The sequence below is a fragment of the Semicossyphus pulcher genome, unplaced genomic scaffold (genome assembly GCF_022749685.1).
Source record: "Semicossyphus pulcher isolate SPU_LCO1_2020_fin unplaced genomic scaffold, fSemPul1.0.p SCAF_3, whole genome shotgun sequence".
Classification (NCBI taxonomy): Eukaryota; Metazoa; Chordata; class Actinopteri; order Labriformes; family Labridae; genus Semicossyphus; species Semicossyphus pulcher.
Window position 1 is genome coordinate 24,167,908 of NW_027211704.1, and position 17,925 is coordinate 24,185,832.

Consider the following 17,925-nt stretch of genomic DNA (forward strand, 5'->3'; position numbering starts at 1 on the left):
ATGAGGTCGTGAACGAAAACGGCGTCAAGCTAGCAAAACACTGCGCGAGCAAAACCAGAAGTCTTGTGCTTTAATCCTCCACGCAAAAAGTCCCACTGTTGCTTGGGCGACGGCTGTGACTTCCTCCTTTATGAACACTTTATTTTGAAACGTCAAGCCGGAAATTCCGGTTTTTATTCACGTTAGTTTAACACTGCTGCCAGCGAGCAGGCGGAGAGGAACGGCATCTAAAAACCGACTTGGAAAAACTACTTAGCGGTAAGGGGCGAATTTTGCGACTTAATATTAACATACCCTGTGTTGTTTGTTACTATTTCCTAACGCTGTTTTGTATTGTGGTGGCGCATTCGTCTTTTTTCCCGTCTCTCAAAAAGATGAGTCGGCTTCGGTCGAGTGTAAGCGCCCTTATTGCTCGTCAGCCTGCTCTTATTGCTCAAGCCGTGACGTTCAGTAACTTGACTCGGACACAGGCGATTTTACCATGTGTTCAATGGGTCCCACACGGTCGTTATACATTTACGACCGCATGTTTATTTATTAGACAGCAATTTAATTATTTTCTCAGTCGATATTTGCCATGTTCTCCTCAGAGTGAAAGTTAGACCGTCGGCGCTGTAGTGTCTCTCTCTGCAAAGCCGCTGCGTTAATGGCCCATCTCTGTCTCTGAATGCTGCGTGTAGTCCGTACAAGCAGTGCAACCTCGAGCTAGTTTCACTTCAAGGACTGTGCGGAAAATTCCAGTAATTTGCCCTTGAATAACTCTGTATGTTTCTAATGTCGAAGTCTTACATAATGAAGGTTGCACGACCTCAGCCTCTGTGTTTCTGTGTATCTCTCTCAACAAACAGCTGAGTAAAGTCACTGGTTTATATTTGCTTTAAGCTTTGTTTTGCTTTCACATGGTGATGTTTGCAATTTCGCTGTCATATTCCACGCTGACTTATTGCAGGCTATTTTTCTTCTGGCTCTTAACTTCCTATTGTGCAACTCGAGTGATCCGCTGGCAGCGCTGCTCCGGCTGACGTGCCGCTATGTGATTGCAACGAGCAGCGTTAATGCAAGTGAATGATGCTGCTTGTTTTTAAAGCGTGCTGTGGGGAGGAAATGTAGATTTTCTGTTCTACATCTGAAGTTTTAGCAAGTCAGACAGCCGGTCAGGTCAGAGTGATAGAGCTCGTGGATCAGCACCGACTGAGCAGGCCAACTCCTGCATGATCTCTGTTGGCATTAAACATTGTTGGCATTACACTAGCACTATTTAAAGTAATCTAAGTTGCATAGGCAGATACAGAATTGAAAATGATCCTCCACTGGGATTCACAACCACGTTATCAGTTTTATCACAAGTACTATGGGGAGTGCCATGTTGTGTAAATAAACCTACACCTCACTTTTAGCCCCGTAAAGGGTAATTTCATCTAAATATCCCAAAATATTCACTTGATTTTTCAGTAGTGCTAGTGACCCAGCAGCTACATGGTGTGAGCTTCTCATGTGCCAAGGCTTGAGACATGAGTCGGTGAGATTCATGTTTGTGGTGCTCGCAGCGTTGACAAATTACATTCTAACTGTTTAACAGCAGCATCTGTTTCCAGAAATGACGTCGCTTTAACAAAGATAATCCACAGACTTCACTGTAAACAGTTTTCTTTGAAACTTCTCTCTACTAAAGCATTAGCTGATATGAAAACTGGCCACAGCGAGGACTGACAATTAGGCTATTTAGAGTTTGGTTCACAAAGTTACTGGAAAAAGATGTTGCTGTTGAACTTTAAATGTCAATTTTCAGTGCTGTGAGCACCACATTTTAATTTCCAATTGCTTCAGCTGTATTAGGGCCAAGGCAGAAATTTCAGAGACCTACATGTCAAAACTTACTGAAACCAAAACTTATTGAATGGCTCAAAAGAGCTACGAGGGAGGAGGGGTTTTGTACTTTGGCTAAATTTAGCCTCTAAGCTGTTTGGTGGAACAAATAAGACACACGCTGGTTTAAAACCAAATAATATTGAGAAAAAGAAATCAATACCCTTCTGAAATTAGGTTTTGTTATTGTTGTGAGTATGCGCACAAACAGGAGGACAGACTAAATGTTTGCCTACTTTAATACTTATAGTATAGTTTATCTACTGGCAGCTTACTTCATTATTATTAAATGGTGACTTTAATTTTATTTCCTGGAGAAGTGGAACTGTTTCTTTATCTGTATTGCGTTTCCCGCACAGGGGAATCAGAGGATCAGAAAGGCCTGTTCAGAAATACTCAATCTAATACTCAAAGTGCAGATGAGAACATGATTCAGTAAGTGCTTGTAAAGAGGATGTAGTGTCGATCTCAGTTATCTTAACGTGCTTATTTGTGTGCATGCGTGCACATTCACCCCTTTCCCTTTCAGGTTTAGTCAGAGTCTCGGGTGTTGCAGAAAGGTTCAGGCAGACTGTTGCTAGCTGTGGTCCATACAGACCACTTACTGTGTATGAAACAGGGGAAGTAGAGTTTCTTCCTGTCTGCTCAAACAAGCAGAGGCCGTGCTGTTCTACAAAGTGAAGTGCTGCACAGAGCTACAGCTTTGGCAGCCAAATACAACAAATATTGAATTTTGTTGTTTAGGATTTTCAAAGTGGGATATATATACTATTTTACTGTTTTTAGAATGATTTATTAAGTTTAATCATGTTTAAATGAATGAAAAACACTTATGCACGTTGAAAAGCCATTACATAGTGTCTAGAAGAAAGTCCCCAAACAGAATCAATAAAAATCCCACCATGAATCCATAAATAATCTAATACGCTCAGCATCAGGTGTTTAAATATGGCTCCTTAAATGTCGGTCTGTATTTCACCTCCTGTCTCCGCTGCTCTTTTTTTCCACTCTTATGTCAGGATTGTGACCCCCTGGGACAATAAGGCCCTCTGGTGTGTGTTTTCCAGGGAGGGGGAGAAAGACAGAAGGAGTCTGGGGCAGGGTCGCGGGTGAAAGGTGGCGCTGATCCCGGAGGAGCACGGGGGTTGCGGTGGCAGTTGGGTCGTCGGGAGGGGGTTGTTTCGGGTGGTGGCCCCGGTTTTAATAGAGACGTCAGACACGACAAAGACGGGCCTGACAGGCCGGCTGAATGGAGCTGACGTGACGGAGCTGCTCTCCTCAGCATCCCATACACCGCTCGCTCCACTGTCGTCACGCCCTGCGCTCCCTTCCCTCTCATTCATCTCTCTTGTTGTTTTAACTTATTTCATCTGCTTTGCACAGAGCTGCGGGTCAGTTTGATGTGTCAAAGCTTGATGCGTGTGTCCACATTCATGTCAAGGCTGTATGAGAAATCTTCACAACGAGGCAGGAGACGACAAACAACACAGCTTTAGAAAGATGAGTTTCACCAGTAGAGGTGGAGCTGGACATCTGGTGTGTTATATAGGATGAACTTTTGAGGTTTTTACTGAGCCCAGGACCTGAAAGAAGCACTTGAATGTTGATTTAGTAACTTAACAAAGGTTTTGGTATCTGAAAAATGAAGCCCCAGGTGTCCTTGATGTTAGACTGGCTGAAAAAAATCCAAACAAATGAAAGTGTATTCGATTTTGCTCTTAATGCCGGGTTGTAAGCTGCTGAATTTATTGTTTCTGTGTCTGCAGCTCAGCCCTGACCTTGCTTATATTTTCATGTGTCTAAGTGCGGACTGATAATACTTGTATTATCTGTTACCGTTGGCTGGCACATTGTTTTCTGATAGAGGCCATGTGTCATGGTGGTGCACTGCATTGACAGTAGCCAGCTAGAGAAAGTCTTGATCGCTGTTTCGAGTTCTTTGTGTGACTTTTTGCTGATACAGTTCGGCTGCTGAACTGCTGAGCGAGCGGTTACAAACCAGCCGTATCACCTGTCCCATTAATCTTACAGTTGTTTCAAACAGGAACAAACTCAGAGATCACTGAGATCCACAGATAGTGATTTTATTACGCTTAGGCTAAGCATAGTGAGGTTTTTTCCTCTCTGATGTAGAGTTTAAGACCAGTACTTATTCCTTTTCTCTCACTGGATAATAATCCTCCTCCTCCGTTCCTCCTCAGAGCTCCTAGCCTTGGCCTTGAGGGGGCACCAGCATGAGTCAGGAGTCACCAGAGTCTGGTAAGAACTACACTGTGAAGAGCTGCGTGAAATGAATCAGATAATATGTTTGAAAGCAGTTTTAAGAGAAGAAAAATGTGTTTGTTCCAGATGGAGACTCTGCTCAGGATGTCTCCGACTTCAACTGGGATGACTACCTGGAGGAGACTGGATCCATGTCTGTGCCTCATCACGCTTTCAAACATGTGGGTGTCGACAGCCTTCATAGCTCACACACATCACTGCATGAGCGTGTACCAGCTACTCATAATCAATGACTGTGCATCTGTGTAAAGGCCTTACTAAGTTTAAAGTGCTAGCAAGTTTGAAACAGTGTTCAGTGTAAGAAGCATGCCTCAAGTTTGTGGAATGTGTCAGCTAGTAAAGCCCTGACTAATGTGACAATCGAGTCCTTAGAGACTGCTATGAAAGCATCCAGTCATAAAGAAATCAATAGAATAAACACAGAAGTCACTGTAGCACCAGTAGTAACAAAGCTTCTATAGATAACAGTTCAACACATGATTCTTATTTAGTTACTTTAATTAGAATAAAAGCCAACAGAAGAATAACATCTTTTCCTTTATTCTCAACAGTAGTTTATTGTGTAACCAGCCACAGAGCACAAATTGAAATGATGTTTAACTGCATGAATCTCCGTTCTTCTGTCCTGGTCTCAGGTGGACCAGGGCCTGCAGACAGGTCTGACTCCAGGAATGAAGCTGGAGGTGTGCGTGCGCACAGAGGCCGACAGTCCTTACTGGGTGGCCAGTATCATCACCACATGTGGCCAGCTGCTGCTGCTTCGCTACGAGGGTTACCAGGAAGACCGGCGTGCTGACTTCTGGTGTGACATCATGACGGCAGACCTCCACCCACTGGGCTGGAGCCGCCAGCATGGGAAGACCATGAGGGCCCCTGAGGGTGAGGCATGGCTCGTGTTGGAATGGTGTTGTTTTAATTCAAGCAGCGAGAGGTGTAGTGAAAGGTGGAGTCATGTCTGAACGACTCAAAAAGTTGCTTGGTGTCTGTCATTCTTGTAGAACTGGGTGATTGTATGCAGAGGATTAGCGTCAGTCAGGAGTAGTTGGTCTGGTGACAAATATTAACCATTTTATTTTTTAAATGAAATTCTCTCACAGCTAGTTTTGTTGATAAATCTCAGAGGTTAATTTTATGCATCTTTTATTTACCTACGGACAAATGTATGCTACTGTGATTGCTGGACAGGCTCTGCATCGAAGCAGAGACACAGTAGAGTTCTTTGTACAGCGTAATCAAATAGTGTTAATGTTCCAAATGGGTTGACTTAAGGAAGTAATTGCACTTGTGTTCAGCATCACAAAGAGTAATTACCGTAATATTTCCGTTCCACTGTTATATCAGCTAAAACACGTGTTGCTCTTCTGTTATTCTACTTTCATGAGAAATGATCCATAATCTCTGATGCAAAGTTCTGGAGAATTTCAGTTTTACTTCGGTTTATTTTGATCAATTAGACATCATGAGCACTTCACACTCTGTTATATTAACTTGTTGAAACAGAGAAATATTCGGAAAATGAATACCAAACCACTGAAATACTTCATTTGCCTGTTTAGAATGTGAAAGCTGCATAAAACACAAAATATCACAGATAAAAGTTGCTCACAGTCGGAAAGCCGTATTAGATTAATTAATCAGTTATCAGTTAATCTCTATTTACAGATTCTACATTTCTATGTAGAATCAGCAGTCAGCTGATGGTGATTTAGCTTTTTATTAATCTCTATAAACAGACATCTGCATGCTAACCGCAAGCAATCCGTTCTAGATCTAAAATTCAACTGGACATCCCCCGACACGGTGTCAGGAAAGTTGTTCAGTGCTCAGATTTCCCGACTTCTTTGAATGTATCAGGAATGATCGATCTGACCTCCGTTCAACAAACGAGCATTTTAAAAGTAGTTTTCTTCTCCTCTTGAGGACAGACCTGACAAAGCTTCATTTGACTTTTTACTAATCTGCATCATGATGTTAACATTTCAGCAAAGGGAAGACCAGCTCATTAAAGTAAATCACAAGAAAAGTTTATTTTTCTGTAAACAATGCAGCATGCGGGAAAGGAAGTCTTGACTGGAAGTAGTTTATAGCTAAGCGCTGGCTACATGCCGGCATGTTCACCGTTGTCCCCAGAGGCTATATCGTCGTCAGACTACAGACAATGGGATCTGAGATTGGTTATCAGTTAATTATTTCTAATAGTTACTCTTGTTTTGTGGCTGTCAGCGTGACTGCAGGAGACCAGGCACAGTAATGTATGTGTATGTGTTATCCTGAGCCCACCTGGTTGTTTGCTTTTTAAATAAACACTGTGTGTCTGTCTGTGTGTATGATCCTCCTCAGGTGTGCGTGAGAAGCACCAGGACTGGGAGGCTGTGCTGGAGAAGGCATTGGCTGAGGAGTGCAGCGCGCCTGCCAACCTGCTGGAATTGGTAAGGCAGAGGAACGGAGCAGCTGTCCTGTCAGAAACTCCTCACACCCTGGGTGGGGCAAGTCTCTGTGTGTGCCAAAAACATTCTCTATCAGTACTGATTTATTATCAACTTTAGAAACAGCTAATGTAGTAGAGTAAATTTTGAGGTAGCCAGAAAAAGAAGTGAGACTTTCTCCATTGCTGCTCAAGTGGTTAGGCAAGTATGAAGATTACAACTGACTCTAGAAAAACCCTGATCGACAGTTTGCCCCCTCGGGGTATCAGAAACGTCAACAGTTAGTCTGCAGTCCTAACGCACATGCACATGCTGTACCACTGTCATGTTCTGTTTTACTGTTGTTAGTTACAAGGGCTTTAAAATGTCAAAAAATTTACACTCAAAATGTCTGCTGGAATAAATGTTTACCAAATAAGATTTTACATCTTTAAAGAAGTCTTGTAAGTGCATATGGCCTCAAGTCCCACATCAAAAACAAGCTCTCATCTTTTGTATACAGCACAGAGGCTGAGCTGCTGAAAGCAAATTGGCCTGTGAAATTCTTTAGAGCCATTAGTTAGCTTTCACTGACTGTGCTTCAGTTCTGCCACTTAGTCATGCAGTGCATTCTCTTCTTTTACAAATTCCTCGCCATGCCTAGGCGCGTGTCCGTTTGTGTTTGTGTAAGTGTGTGTGGTATCTGCCTCTAATTTACCGCCTCTCACCCTCCACCCACCCCTGCAGCCCCAGCGTGGTAGAGACCCAGTGGAGCTCCTGTGCGCAGGCTGCTACGTGGAGCTCCAGGACGGTGCTGATCCGGGGCTGGCCTGGGCCGCTGAGGTGGAGGAGAACGTCGGAGGAAGGCTGAAGCTGCGCCTGGTAGGCACTGAGGGCCTCCCAGACACACCTGCAACCCTCTGGCTCTTTTACCTCCACCCACGCCTCCACCCACCCGGCTGGGCCAAGGAGCATGGCTGCGCCCTCAGGCCTCCCTCAGGTCAGTTGCGCTGACATGGGTCAGATTGTATATTTAGAAACAAAAGGAGAAAACGATTTTTAGATCCCAAGAGTTAATACCAAAGCAGGCATCAGTATTGGCTACACAGGAAGAACTCACATGGCGGTCAGGTAATGGATACCTTTTTATATAGAATTGCTTTATGTGTCACATTATCTGAGTTACATTAACATTCCAACACTTTGACGAGTACGTAGTGATGAAATACAATGAACAAGCCAATATTCAGATGTGATGGGATCCCACTAGACCTTGAAATTGATTTTCCATGCAGGATAGGATAGATCTTTGTTTTCAGTAGCACGATCTGCTAATGCTCTTCAAGTGAATCAAAGTTGTTAATATGTAGGATGTAAGAAGCACCGGAGGCTGCGTCTGCCTCCTGCAACAGCTGATCTACCTCGACTACAGCTACTAAAGCCTTCTGATGTTCAATGCCAGGCCTTTCATTCCTTTAATCGTATGTGTGTGTGTTTTTGGTGGAGGGGATTGCACCTGGATATTGTGCTTTTGCAAGTTAATAACACAATGAAGTGAGCAGAAGTGGTGCTTTGATCTGATTTGGAATAAATATATAAATTAGAAGTAATCCTAGCCTTCAATATTACTTGTATTATTGGGGAAATATTCTACTTTTTAGACGTTTTGGAAGGTAACAATGGAAGCAATGCCTTATTTATTTTGCACATCCTCCTGTCATCTAGACCCAAGTGCCCTGCTATATGTGCTATATGTCTCTTACGATTGCAAAATTGTGGTGGACAACATTTGCTTGGATATCATTGTCTCTGATATCCAGCCATACCCTAATAATCTCCAAAGTTGAGTCAAATGATGAATTGTAGTCGTTCAGCAGGTGATTCGTGTGTCTTTGTTGTTTCAGACCTGTTGGCCCTGCGGACAGAGGAAGAGTGGGAGGAGGTGAGACAGCGAATCAGTGACCTGCCTCAGGATGAAGCTCTGACTGCAGAGTTCAGTAAGGTACTGCCAACCGTGCTTTCTTCTTACTCACCCAGACATCGCTCTTTTTTTCTGCAAGCTAAGGTGTTATAATAATGCATTAATAAAAAGTTGTGACATTGCTGAAACATTTATAAGAGCTGAGCTTTTGAAGATGACTCAGTGTGTGTGTGTGTGTGTGTGTGTGTGGTCTCAGGATCAGCCTGCCATCGCTGCTCATTGTTTCAAGGAAGGTATGAAACTGGAGGCTGTTGACCCTGCTGCTCCGATTTCCATCAGGCCTGCCACTGTCGCCAAGGTAACAGACTTTTATATCAAATCCGTCTCTCCTGTGCTGCAGCATTTTTCTCCTTTTTGCTGTTTAGTGGCCCTATTTGTTTATGTTTTCACACTGTCTTTACTTTGTTAAATCTGGCTGAACTATACCATTTATTACTCAAAATTTTATCACACTGTCTGGAAGTTCTTCTTTAGTTTATGACCAACTTGACAACGTTTTAAAACTATCAGTGAAGAATGCCTGGAAGTGTTGAAAAACTGACCTTCTCTCTACTTCAGGTGTTCAGTGATCAGTACTTCCTGGTAACGATGGACAACCTTTGTGGTATTGAGGAGTCAGAGGGAGCTGCGAGGTCCTTCATGTGCCACAGGGACAGTCCGGGGATCTTTCCCACTCAGTGGAGCCTCAAGAATGGGCTTTCTCTCAGCCCCCCACCAGGTCTGCTCTGTCTAATGTTGTCCCTTGATAATGACTTACCTTATCAGTTATCAGTGATGTCGGAAAGTGTGGCAATGATTAGATCATTAAAGATTTCCCCTGTCACTTCTCTTTATTTCCTTCCTTTATCTCTTCCTCTGTCCATTCTTTCTTTTATCTCGTACAGGACACCAGGGTCCAGACTTTGACTGGGCAGATTACTTAAAAAAGTGTGAGGCGGAGGCAGCTCCTCAACATTGCTTCCCAGCTGTAAGTCAACCTCTGTTTTATCCCCCTTTACACTGTTCACACTGGTCTGGAATCAGGTTGAATCAGACCCACCAACAGATTTTGGTTTTGCATTTTGTGCTCTATACTGGTCATTGACAACTTGATGTTAAAATCTGTTGTTTAATATTATTATACAACTGCATAATGGAGGCTGCATGAGGTCTGTGCTGTAATATATTGCTCCTGCATTAATAAATAAATTTAATTGCCATTAGCTCGCAAGCTGTGGGAGCTGCTTATTACTAGGGTCCTATTACCCAAGCAGCAATTCATTCTACTGAGGCGATATTTGTTTATTGAAACAACATTTCTACTGTGTATAATTACAGTTTGTATGAGATTAAATCCCAAATCTAGGATTGGAATGCAATATATTTAAGGTCCAGACAAAGAAAGAGTGAATTATTGTAGCAGACTATACCATGTGATACCTACTGTATCTCGTGTCCACCTCTTGTGTACACTAATACCCCTTTCCTTTCGAAGTTAGCGTGTTGATGCGGGTTATTCAGACCCGGGAAGATCCGCTTATAGCCGACTGAGTATACTCCTTTCGGTCTGTTTTCTGCTGCGTCACTGTCTGACGTCACATCGCGCCAGAAAGTGGGCGGAGATTAACGTGTCGACCCAGGTTTTGTGTTCCCATCAATGCCGATCGGAGCCGAGGTGATAATTACCCGGGTCTCCTGCAGGGTCATTTGACCCGGGTCTGAATACCGTTTGTAACCTTTCCCACTAAGCAAAAAGCTGGGTGTTAGTGGGGTTTTTCACCAGTGGGAAAGCAGCTTTATAAGACTGCTGAAGAGAGACAGGAAAGACAGGGATGAGAGATGAGTGATATGCAGCAAAGGGCCTTGTCTGTAATAGAATTCTGGCCCTTTTGTTAAGGATTCAGCTTTGATACTCAGGTGCGCGCACACACTACAAAGAGAGCTAACAGGGCACCCCATCACATGGATGGGTTTGGTGCAGAAAGCTTGTTGGGGAAGAGAGGTTGAACATGGGTCGGCTCAATGCTTTGATAGTTTCTCTCCAGCGGACATGAAAGTATATTAACGCGTGTTTGCAGAATTGTTTTAACCTTCATAATATGTGACAGAATGTGGGAAATTAGATTTTTACTGATTAGACTTAAAGCATAATCTGATGCCAGCGACGATACTATGAGAGCCCACAGTGTAACGTGTGAAGAGTTGTCTTGCTGAGGCATTTCTCCATTTTACCGGAGGCAAATATGCATTTATACATATATGTTAATATATAGGCTTTCATAATGGACCAAAATCATGCAACCATTTTCCACTCTCTTTTTATCTGTCAGGAGCAGTCTGACCACAGCTTCAAAGAGGCCATGAAACTGGAGGCTGTCAACCCCCTGTCTCCTGAAAACATTCATGTGGCGACTGTCACCAAGGTCAAAGGGCAATACGTTTGGCTCAGCCTGGAAGGTAAGAAGGGGCACTAAAGATTTAGTTTATTTAGAAGATGAAGGTATTTAAAGGAATTAATGTGTAAAATTTCTGTGCAGTCCCAAAGAATATGACTGCAATGTGATGTAGAGCATAAATGTGTAATGCGTGTCTATGTGGCACACATTACACTGCACTACAGTGTGACAGACCCAGATTAAAATACTTTACAGCAGTTCCTACATAACATCTCTGCTTTGGAGATTATCTCTGCTTTTGTCTCACTTAGACCCAGAAATAAGTGTTGCAAACCTTTGGCAAAACATTGCAACATGCAAGTATGTTGCAAGCACCTGAACACTATTACACAACAGGTTAACATAAGGTTATTACATAGGTGCTAAGATCAGCTCTCAGCTCAAAAAGGCTTAAAATGATAACATTACCACCGCTCAATGTGCATTATAATGATTTTTTGATAGCACTTTGTCTGAATGTTTGTGCAGGACTGAAGCAGCCCATGCCAGAGCTGATAGTTCATATGGACTCACTGGACATCTTCCCTGTCAGCTGGTGCGAGACAAACGGCTACCCGCTCGTCTACCCCATCAAACCCCCAGGTACACAACATGAGTCATCAAAGTGGAATCTCGTGTTCTTTACACGTCTGCATAACAAGACACTTATTAATGCTGTGATATAATACTTTGTCATTCTGAACTCCAAAGTAGTGGCATGGTATATGAATGGGCATGCATTAGTTAACAAGCATTGATAACATCAGAGATTAACAAAAGTCTGTTGTTGTGTTTCAGTTGAAAAAGAGAGGAAGATTGCAGTGGTGCAGCCTGAGAAACAGTGAGTCTAAGAGGAAGTGTGGGGATGTTCATCTGTTTAATTTGGTTTGAATGGATCGAATCGGATTTCTTTTAAATAACCGATTCAATTTCATCACTTTACAGCCGAGCTCCACCCAAGTCATCATCACCTGATGCTGTCAAGCAGCAGATGGCCAACCATTCAGAGATAGGTAAGTGGTATGTCTCAAATCACATGTCCGCTCTACACTTCTGTGTAGTTTGTTCTTTTTCATCATTCGTATCTCATTTTGTGTCCATGTGCAGGACAAGGTAATGGAAAATACTGCTGTCCCAAGATCTACTTCAATCACCGCTGCTTCTCTGGGCCTTACCTTAACAAGGGGCGCATTGCAGAGCTGCCTCAGTTCATCGGCCCTGGAAACTGTGTCCTGGTTCTTAAAGAGGTGAGAGGGGCCAGTATACTGTTAAATGTATAACATCAACATCAATGTATAACATTGTTTTATCAGCTGAAAAATGACATATCTGCTGATGCCGATAAGTCATTTTCAAGCCAGTATCTGCGGATACTGATAATGTGTCGATAATATCGTACATCCCTAGTTAATGTGATACAAATTAGACCTGCCAAACATCAGCCTGTAAAGATCATCAAAGTTAGCATTTAGCTTAAAGCACTGCATTGAGATTTGTATTGAAACAAGAGCTCTCCTTCTGCTTTGTGTTGTCAAGCACAGCCCTTTCTACCATGACAAAATCTCACTAATTAATAACTAATGGCACACAATGCTGAGCCAGTAAAGGCTGCGAATCTACTGCTAATCACGTATTCAAAATGAATTTGGTGTCTGATGTTAAAAGGACATAACACTGAACAATAACAGACCCGACCCTCCAACCTGCTGATAACCTGTATGTGTTGCGATTCTCTGCTTGTCTTTTCTTCAGGTATTGACTCTGCTGATAAACTCTGCATACAAGCCCAGCCGTGTGCTGAGAGAGCTGCAGCTGGACCAGGAGAGCCGCTGGCAAGGCCACGGAGAGACACTCAAAGCCAAGTGAGGGGAAACGCAATTAAATCCTCAGCTCAAAACTCTCTGCTCTGTAGAAAACCTGCAGGAATGGAAGGCGCGTTAACAGCTGGCCTATTTCGGGACACATGCTGGAATAAACAAGCACTCGAATGCACAAGTGGAAATAAATATCACCCAGCAAATATCATCCTACTACTTAGCTGAAGCCATGATTTAGTCGACATCTCCTGGCTTACTCTTAAGAGACAGTGATGGTTGTTGCTACCTTGATGGATCAAACGTTTTTTTTAAACTAGTATGTGTGGAAATGAAAAAATATCACTATTCATATACTCTTTAACTTTCTATGCCAGGTACAAGGGAAAGAGTTACCGGGCCACAGTGGAAATAGTCCGCACTGCAGACCGCGTGGCAGACTTCTGCAGGAAAACCTGCATTAAGCTGGAGTGCTGCCCGAACCTGTTTGGACCTCGCATGGTTCTGGACCGCTGCTCGGAGAACTGCTCTGTCCTCACCAAGACCAAATACAGTAGGTGCTTTACAGAACTAGTGGCTAATCATTGTTGAGGCTGATCAAATGATCTGAGGTGACTGCTTTCTTATCAAAGAACACCGACTTTAAGTGCTATGATTCATTTTTAAAAGGTAAGAAATCTGTGCACTTGACGTCAGTTGTGACCTTATTTCTAAGCACTATTGAAACTTGCTCTCTTTGAACACACAGCTTTTTTATTTCTCCTTTTTCAGAATCCTTCAGCTCTTTTATTCTGTGTTAGCCGTGAATAGAAACGATCAATGAGTACAGAAGTGCTCCCCTAATGAATACAGTAATTCTGTGACGCAGAAGGATAGATTTTGTGAATTACAAATGGCAACAGGTTTCCACAGGCAGTGACAAAGCTGATCTATTTCCACTGCACAGTCACAGATTTGTTGATATGTTTACTTGCTGCTGCACTACACTTTGAGCTTAAGAAACTGATGCAATTTGATGGTAACAGATGAATGATTACACTTTCTCTTTCATCTTTTATGTGCACATATCCTCTACACACTCATTTTACAGCCTATTTATCAATGCTTTGCCTTTGGAGAATTATTATAAACTGTGAATTTATTTAATTTAATCCATCTCAATGATGTGATAATTTGTTTTAGACGTGTCAAATGCATAGTTAGTCAGTAACCCTGTTGTATTTCCACCAGCATATTACTATGGAAAGAAGAAGAGTAAACGTGTGGGCCGTCCACCCGGTGGCCACTCCAACCTGGAGGGTGGAGTGAAGAGAAGAGGGCGGAGGAGGAAGAGGAGGAAGCAGCTTTTTGTGCATAAGAAGAGACGTTCCTCAGCTTCAGTGGACAACACGCCTGCTGGATCTCCTCAGGTAACACTCTCATATTCTCCTCATAAAGAATTATATCACTTACTTGACTCTGTGCTGATGGAGGCTGTTGTTGTCTTTGGCTCACAGGGCAGTGGAGAGGAAGAAGATCTGGATGAAGACGACTCCCTGAGTGAAGACTCTGGCTCGGAGCTGCAGGACGATCTGCAGGATGATTCTGAGCAATCGTTTGGGAAGTCTCAGCCCACCACGCCATCCCCTTCTCCGCCAGCAACACCCAGGCCCACACGCCGGCGCCGGAAACCACGCTCACCCTCATATTCTGATGATGAGAACCGCCCTCCTTCACCAAAGGTAATACTAAGCATCCTAAAGGGTTTTAAATGACATTTTTATACAATGAAAGAAAAAATTAACAAATAAATACTGAAGCCCTTTAAAAACATTTATCTTTTGTCATTTTAAAAGATACAGTCCTGGTATATTTATTAGACTGGGTTGTGATTCATCTGGAATTCCAGATTCCAACCAGCTATGAGGTCAAAGAGGTCCTGACCTCAGTAGTTACTTCCACATTTCTAAATTCAGAGCTATAAAACTGTTAAGTCAGGTCATTTATTCATTCTGATCTCAGTCTGCAGCAGCACAGCGCCTCTCTCTCCTCTCGTGCAGTGCACACCTCGGCACCTTTGGTTACGAGGAGGCTCTGTGGCTCTGTCACTTTAAAACATTCTTGCAATCCCCTATTTATCATAAACCAGGATTCCATTACAACAAAGACAAGGTCACTTATTCACTGCATAGATTGTACGGCCTCCCAGTATGTGTCACAGAAATGTATCAAATTCTGGATTTTGCTTCAATTTGCTTTTTCTGCCTTCCTTGCAAGAGCACAAAATGAAACTGAAGTTATTACAGTGATGTCATAAGAAACGATATATTCATTAACAAACTTCTATATGGCAACAGCTATAGAAAAAGAGCAGTGCTGAATGTTTGCTGAAACACAAAAACCATTTAATCCAGCGGTTTGTGAATGTATTGACATGAGTCTCCTACTTAATATTTGCACAATCCTACCCTTCTGCCCCTCCTTTGTTACACAACTGGCTCTCTGCCTAATCCATTTCAATAAGATTGTGAATTATGTGTTCACCGTGACCTCAACTTGCTCTAAACAGCCTTTGAGGAAATCATCAGGAATAAATCAGCCAGTGTTTCTTTCATGAAATGTTCAGGTCTGATGTTCAAGGTTTAAATGAGTTTCGAGCCCTTCCACCTCAGCCCCGAAATCTCAAACACACTGTCTGACTCACCCTGTCTTTGTGTTTATAGACCTCAAAGACTGAGCCCCCTCAGAAGTTGTGTTTGGACACCAGCCCCCTGGAGTGGAGTGTTACTGATGTGGTTCGCTTCATCAGGACCACCGACTGTGCACCTCTTGCAAGGATTTTCTTGGATCAAGTAAGAAACACTCACATACTCAGTAGCCACTCAGGATGAGAGCTCACTCCACTCTGCTGCAACAAGGCCATTATACTGTTGTATTGTATCCACAGTCACAAATAAAAAACATCACTTCACATGCAATCATAGAATCTGTGCCTCATATTCACTTATGTTTTCATAGGAGATTGACGGACAGGCGCTGCTGCTGCTGAACCTCCCAACAGTGCAAGAGTGTATGGACCTGAAGCTGGGACCCGCCATCAAGCTGTGCCACCACATTGAGAGAGTCAAGCTGGCATTTTATCAACAGTTTGCCACGTAGCTGACGGGGAATGAACAAGGACTTGACCACATCCTGTACTGTTGATTAATCCTGTGAAAAACACTGTATTTCCCATTCTGGCTTTTCTAACACTGGACCTCCTTAAGAATCCTGCATACACCACATCGTATCAGAGAAGCATGGACATAAAATAGACAAAACTAATGTTTCTGATCATTGGAAAGTTAACAAAGAAGAGAAGACCTTCATGAGATCAAAAACTGTTCAAGTGCTTTTCAGGGAAGGCACACGGGGGGGAACAGAAAAGTTTCACGGCACTTAAGTGCCATAAATAAGTGTAAATACCTTTATTAATTCAAGCACGTTTTGCAAAACAGAACACAAAAAACATCAATGACTTTTTTCCAGTTAAGTTCGTTTCTAGGTTGGCTGTAAAAGATGTTTCTTAACTTATTTGTGGCTTTGAGTGACTCAGATACGTCTCATGTATTTCCTGTTTCTTTATGAGGAAAAGTAACTGAGCGCCTGTAGCACAATTCCATCTGTATGTTGTGTCTATTCATTATTTCCAGCTTGCCCTGCTGTCGACAATAGTTGACACCACGAAACAACCACTTTTACTGTCATACTAAGATCTATGATATTTGGAATCTTTTTCTAAGGGAGTCAGAGCTTAGGCGGGCATGCCTTTTAATCTGTGGATTTTATACTGAAGTCTAATTTTGCTGAAAAGGTGTTCAACATTTTTGGTGCAGATGAAAGTACACACGGTATATGGCCGCTTACTTAGACTGAAGCACTTAAAAACAAGCATTATTTTTCACAAAATCTATTTCACTTCAAAATTTCAAGGATGCATCTTGGAGGACCAATAGTTAAAAAACCATTGTTTCTTGGTTTAAGACATTCAGTTCTATTCTCACACAGCACATTTGACCCATAGATAAAGCAAAGACATGTTTGCATGCATTTAAAACTACAAATTGCGCAGAATTGCGCAGGGTTTGCAAGTTTCTTAATCATCTGAGGCAATATTAACTAGCTATACTGCTAATATGTTAGAACAAACTGTCAGAGTCAATTTTTACAAGAAAAGAGTTTGATTTTAGTGTGAATGCCAGACATGTACACTGTACTAACACTATTTGCAAGTGTTATTAAGCTGAACTTAGATACAATCTTCTCAATGACAGATACAGAGGAGGCCATTATCTTAAGAGATCAAACTGCTTTCTTATTCAGGCTTCTACACTATGTAAGAGCAGTTTACAAGGATTCTGTAATGAAAGCACAAAATAGCCATGTACTGTATGGTGGTATGCAAATGACAGTGCATGTTTGTATATACTGTATATAATCAAATGTCTTCTAGTGCAACAGGGTGATTAGAAAGAAAAAGATCTAATAAGCAATTAACTTTCTGCATACGCAATGTTAAATCCTAGGTATTCAGTATATTTGCACAGAATAGACCTAAACTTTCTCATATCGGACAAATGGTTTTAACAAATTTAGCTACAGTTGATTACTTGAGCTATTTCATATCCTTTAATAGTAATTACTTTTAACATTTAACTTAATGATAAATGGCCGTTTTAAAGCAAAACAGATACTCAAAATGCTTTTGTAAATCAGTTTTTCCTAATTTTGTTTACTAGTTCCTGTACCATTGTTGTGATTTACTGTAATGTGCTTCATTTAGTGTGGGTAAAACCTCTGTAGGTTGTCTGCTCATTTACTTGTAGTTTCCGCAGTACTTAAAGCAATTGAACAGCTTTTTCCATGTTTGAACATCATAACTGCTATTTAAACAAAAGATTCAAATTAAAACTCTGAACAATACCGTGTTCACGACTCCTTGTGTCTGCCATACATTTCCCAGCATGCCATTTGTTGTTGCGCAGGTCACATGACATAACGTCTGTCAACATGAGTGGGCACTGCTGGGCAGGGAAGCAGCTGGGTGAACGCGAGCGGTGACCTGCAATTATATTCACTCAATTTTTGATATGCAGAATATTCAGACAAGCCTTTTTTTACAGGCATTACAGTAAAGTGCAACC

At 42.2% G+C, this 17,925-nt stretch overlaps 1 protein-coding gene across 1 annotated transcript; it reads left to right on the forward strand.

Annotated features, from left to right (window-relative positions):
• The first annotated feature begins 202 nt into the window (after window positions 1–202).
• sfmbt1 (Scm like with four mbt domains 1) lies at window positions 203–17,702 on the forward strand. The gene is made up of 21 exons (XM_069678039.1): window positions 203–258; window positions 4,068–4,125; window positions 4,216–4,310; window positions 4,785–5,028; window positions 6,490–6,578; window positions 7,302–7,554; window positions 8,459–8,556; window positions 8,732–8,833; window positions 9,094–9,253; window positions 9,420–9,502; window positions 10,845–10,971; window positions 11,439–11,552; window positions 11,748–11,790; window positions 11,895–11,962; window positions 12,057–12,196; window positions 12,702–12,811; window positions 13,141–13,316; window positions 13,994–14,172; window positions 14,260–14,484; window positions 15,466–15,594; window positions 15,761–17,702. The coding sequence occupies exons 2-21, from the start codon at window positions 4,101–4,103 to the stop codon at window positions 15,899–15,901; spliced, it is 2,601 nt and encodes an 866-aa protein (XP_069534140.1). The 5' UTR covers window positions 203–258; window positions 4,068–4,100; the 3' UTR covers window positions 15,902–17,702.
• Window positions 17,703–17,925: the final 223 nt, after the last annotated feature.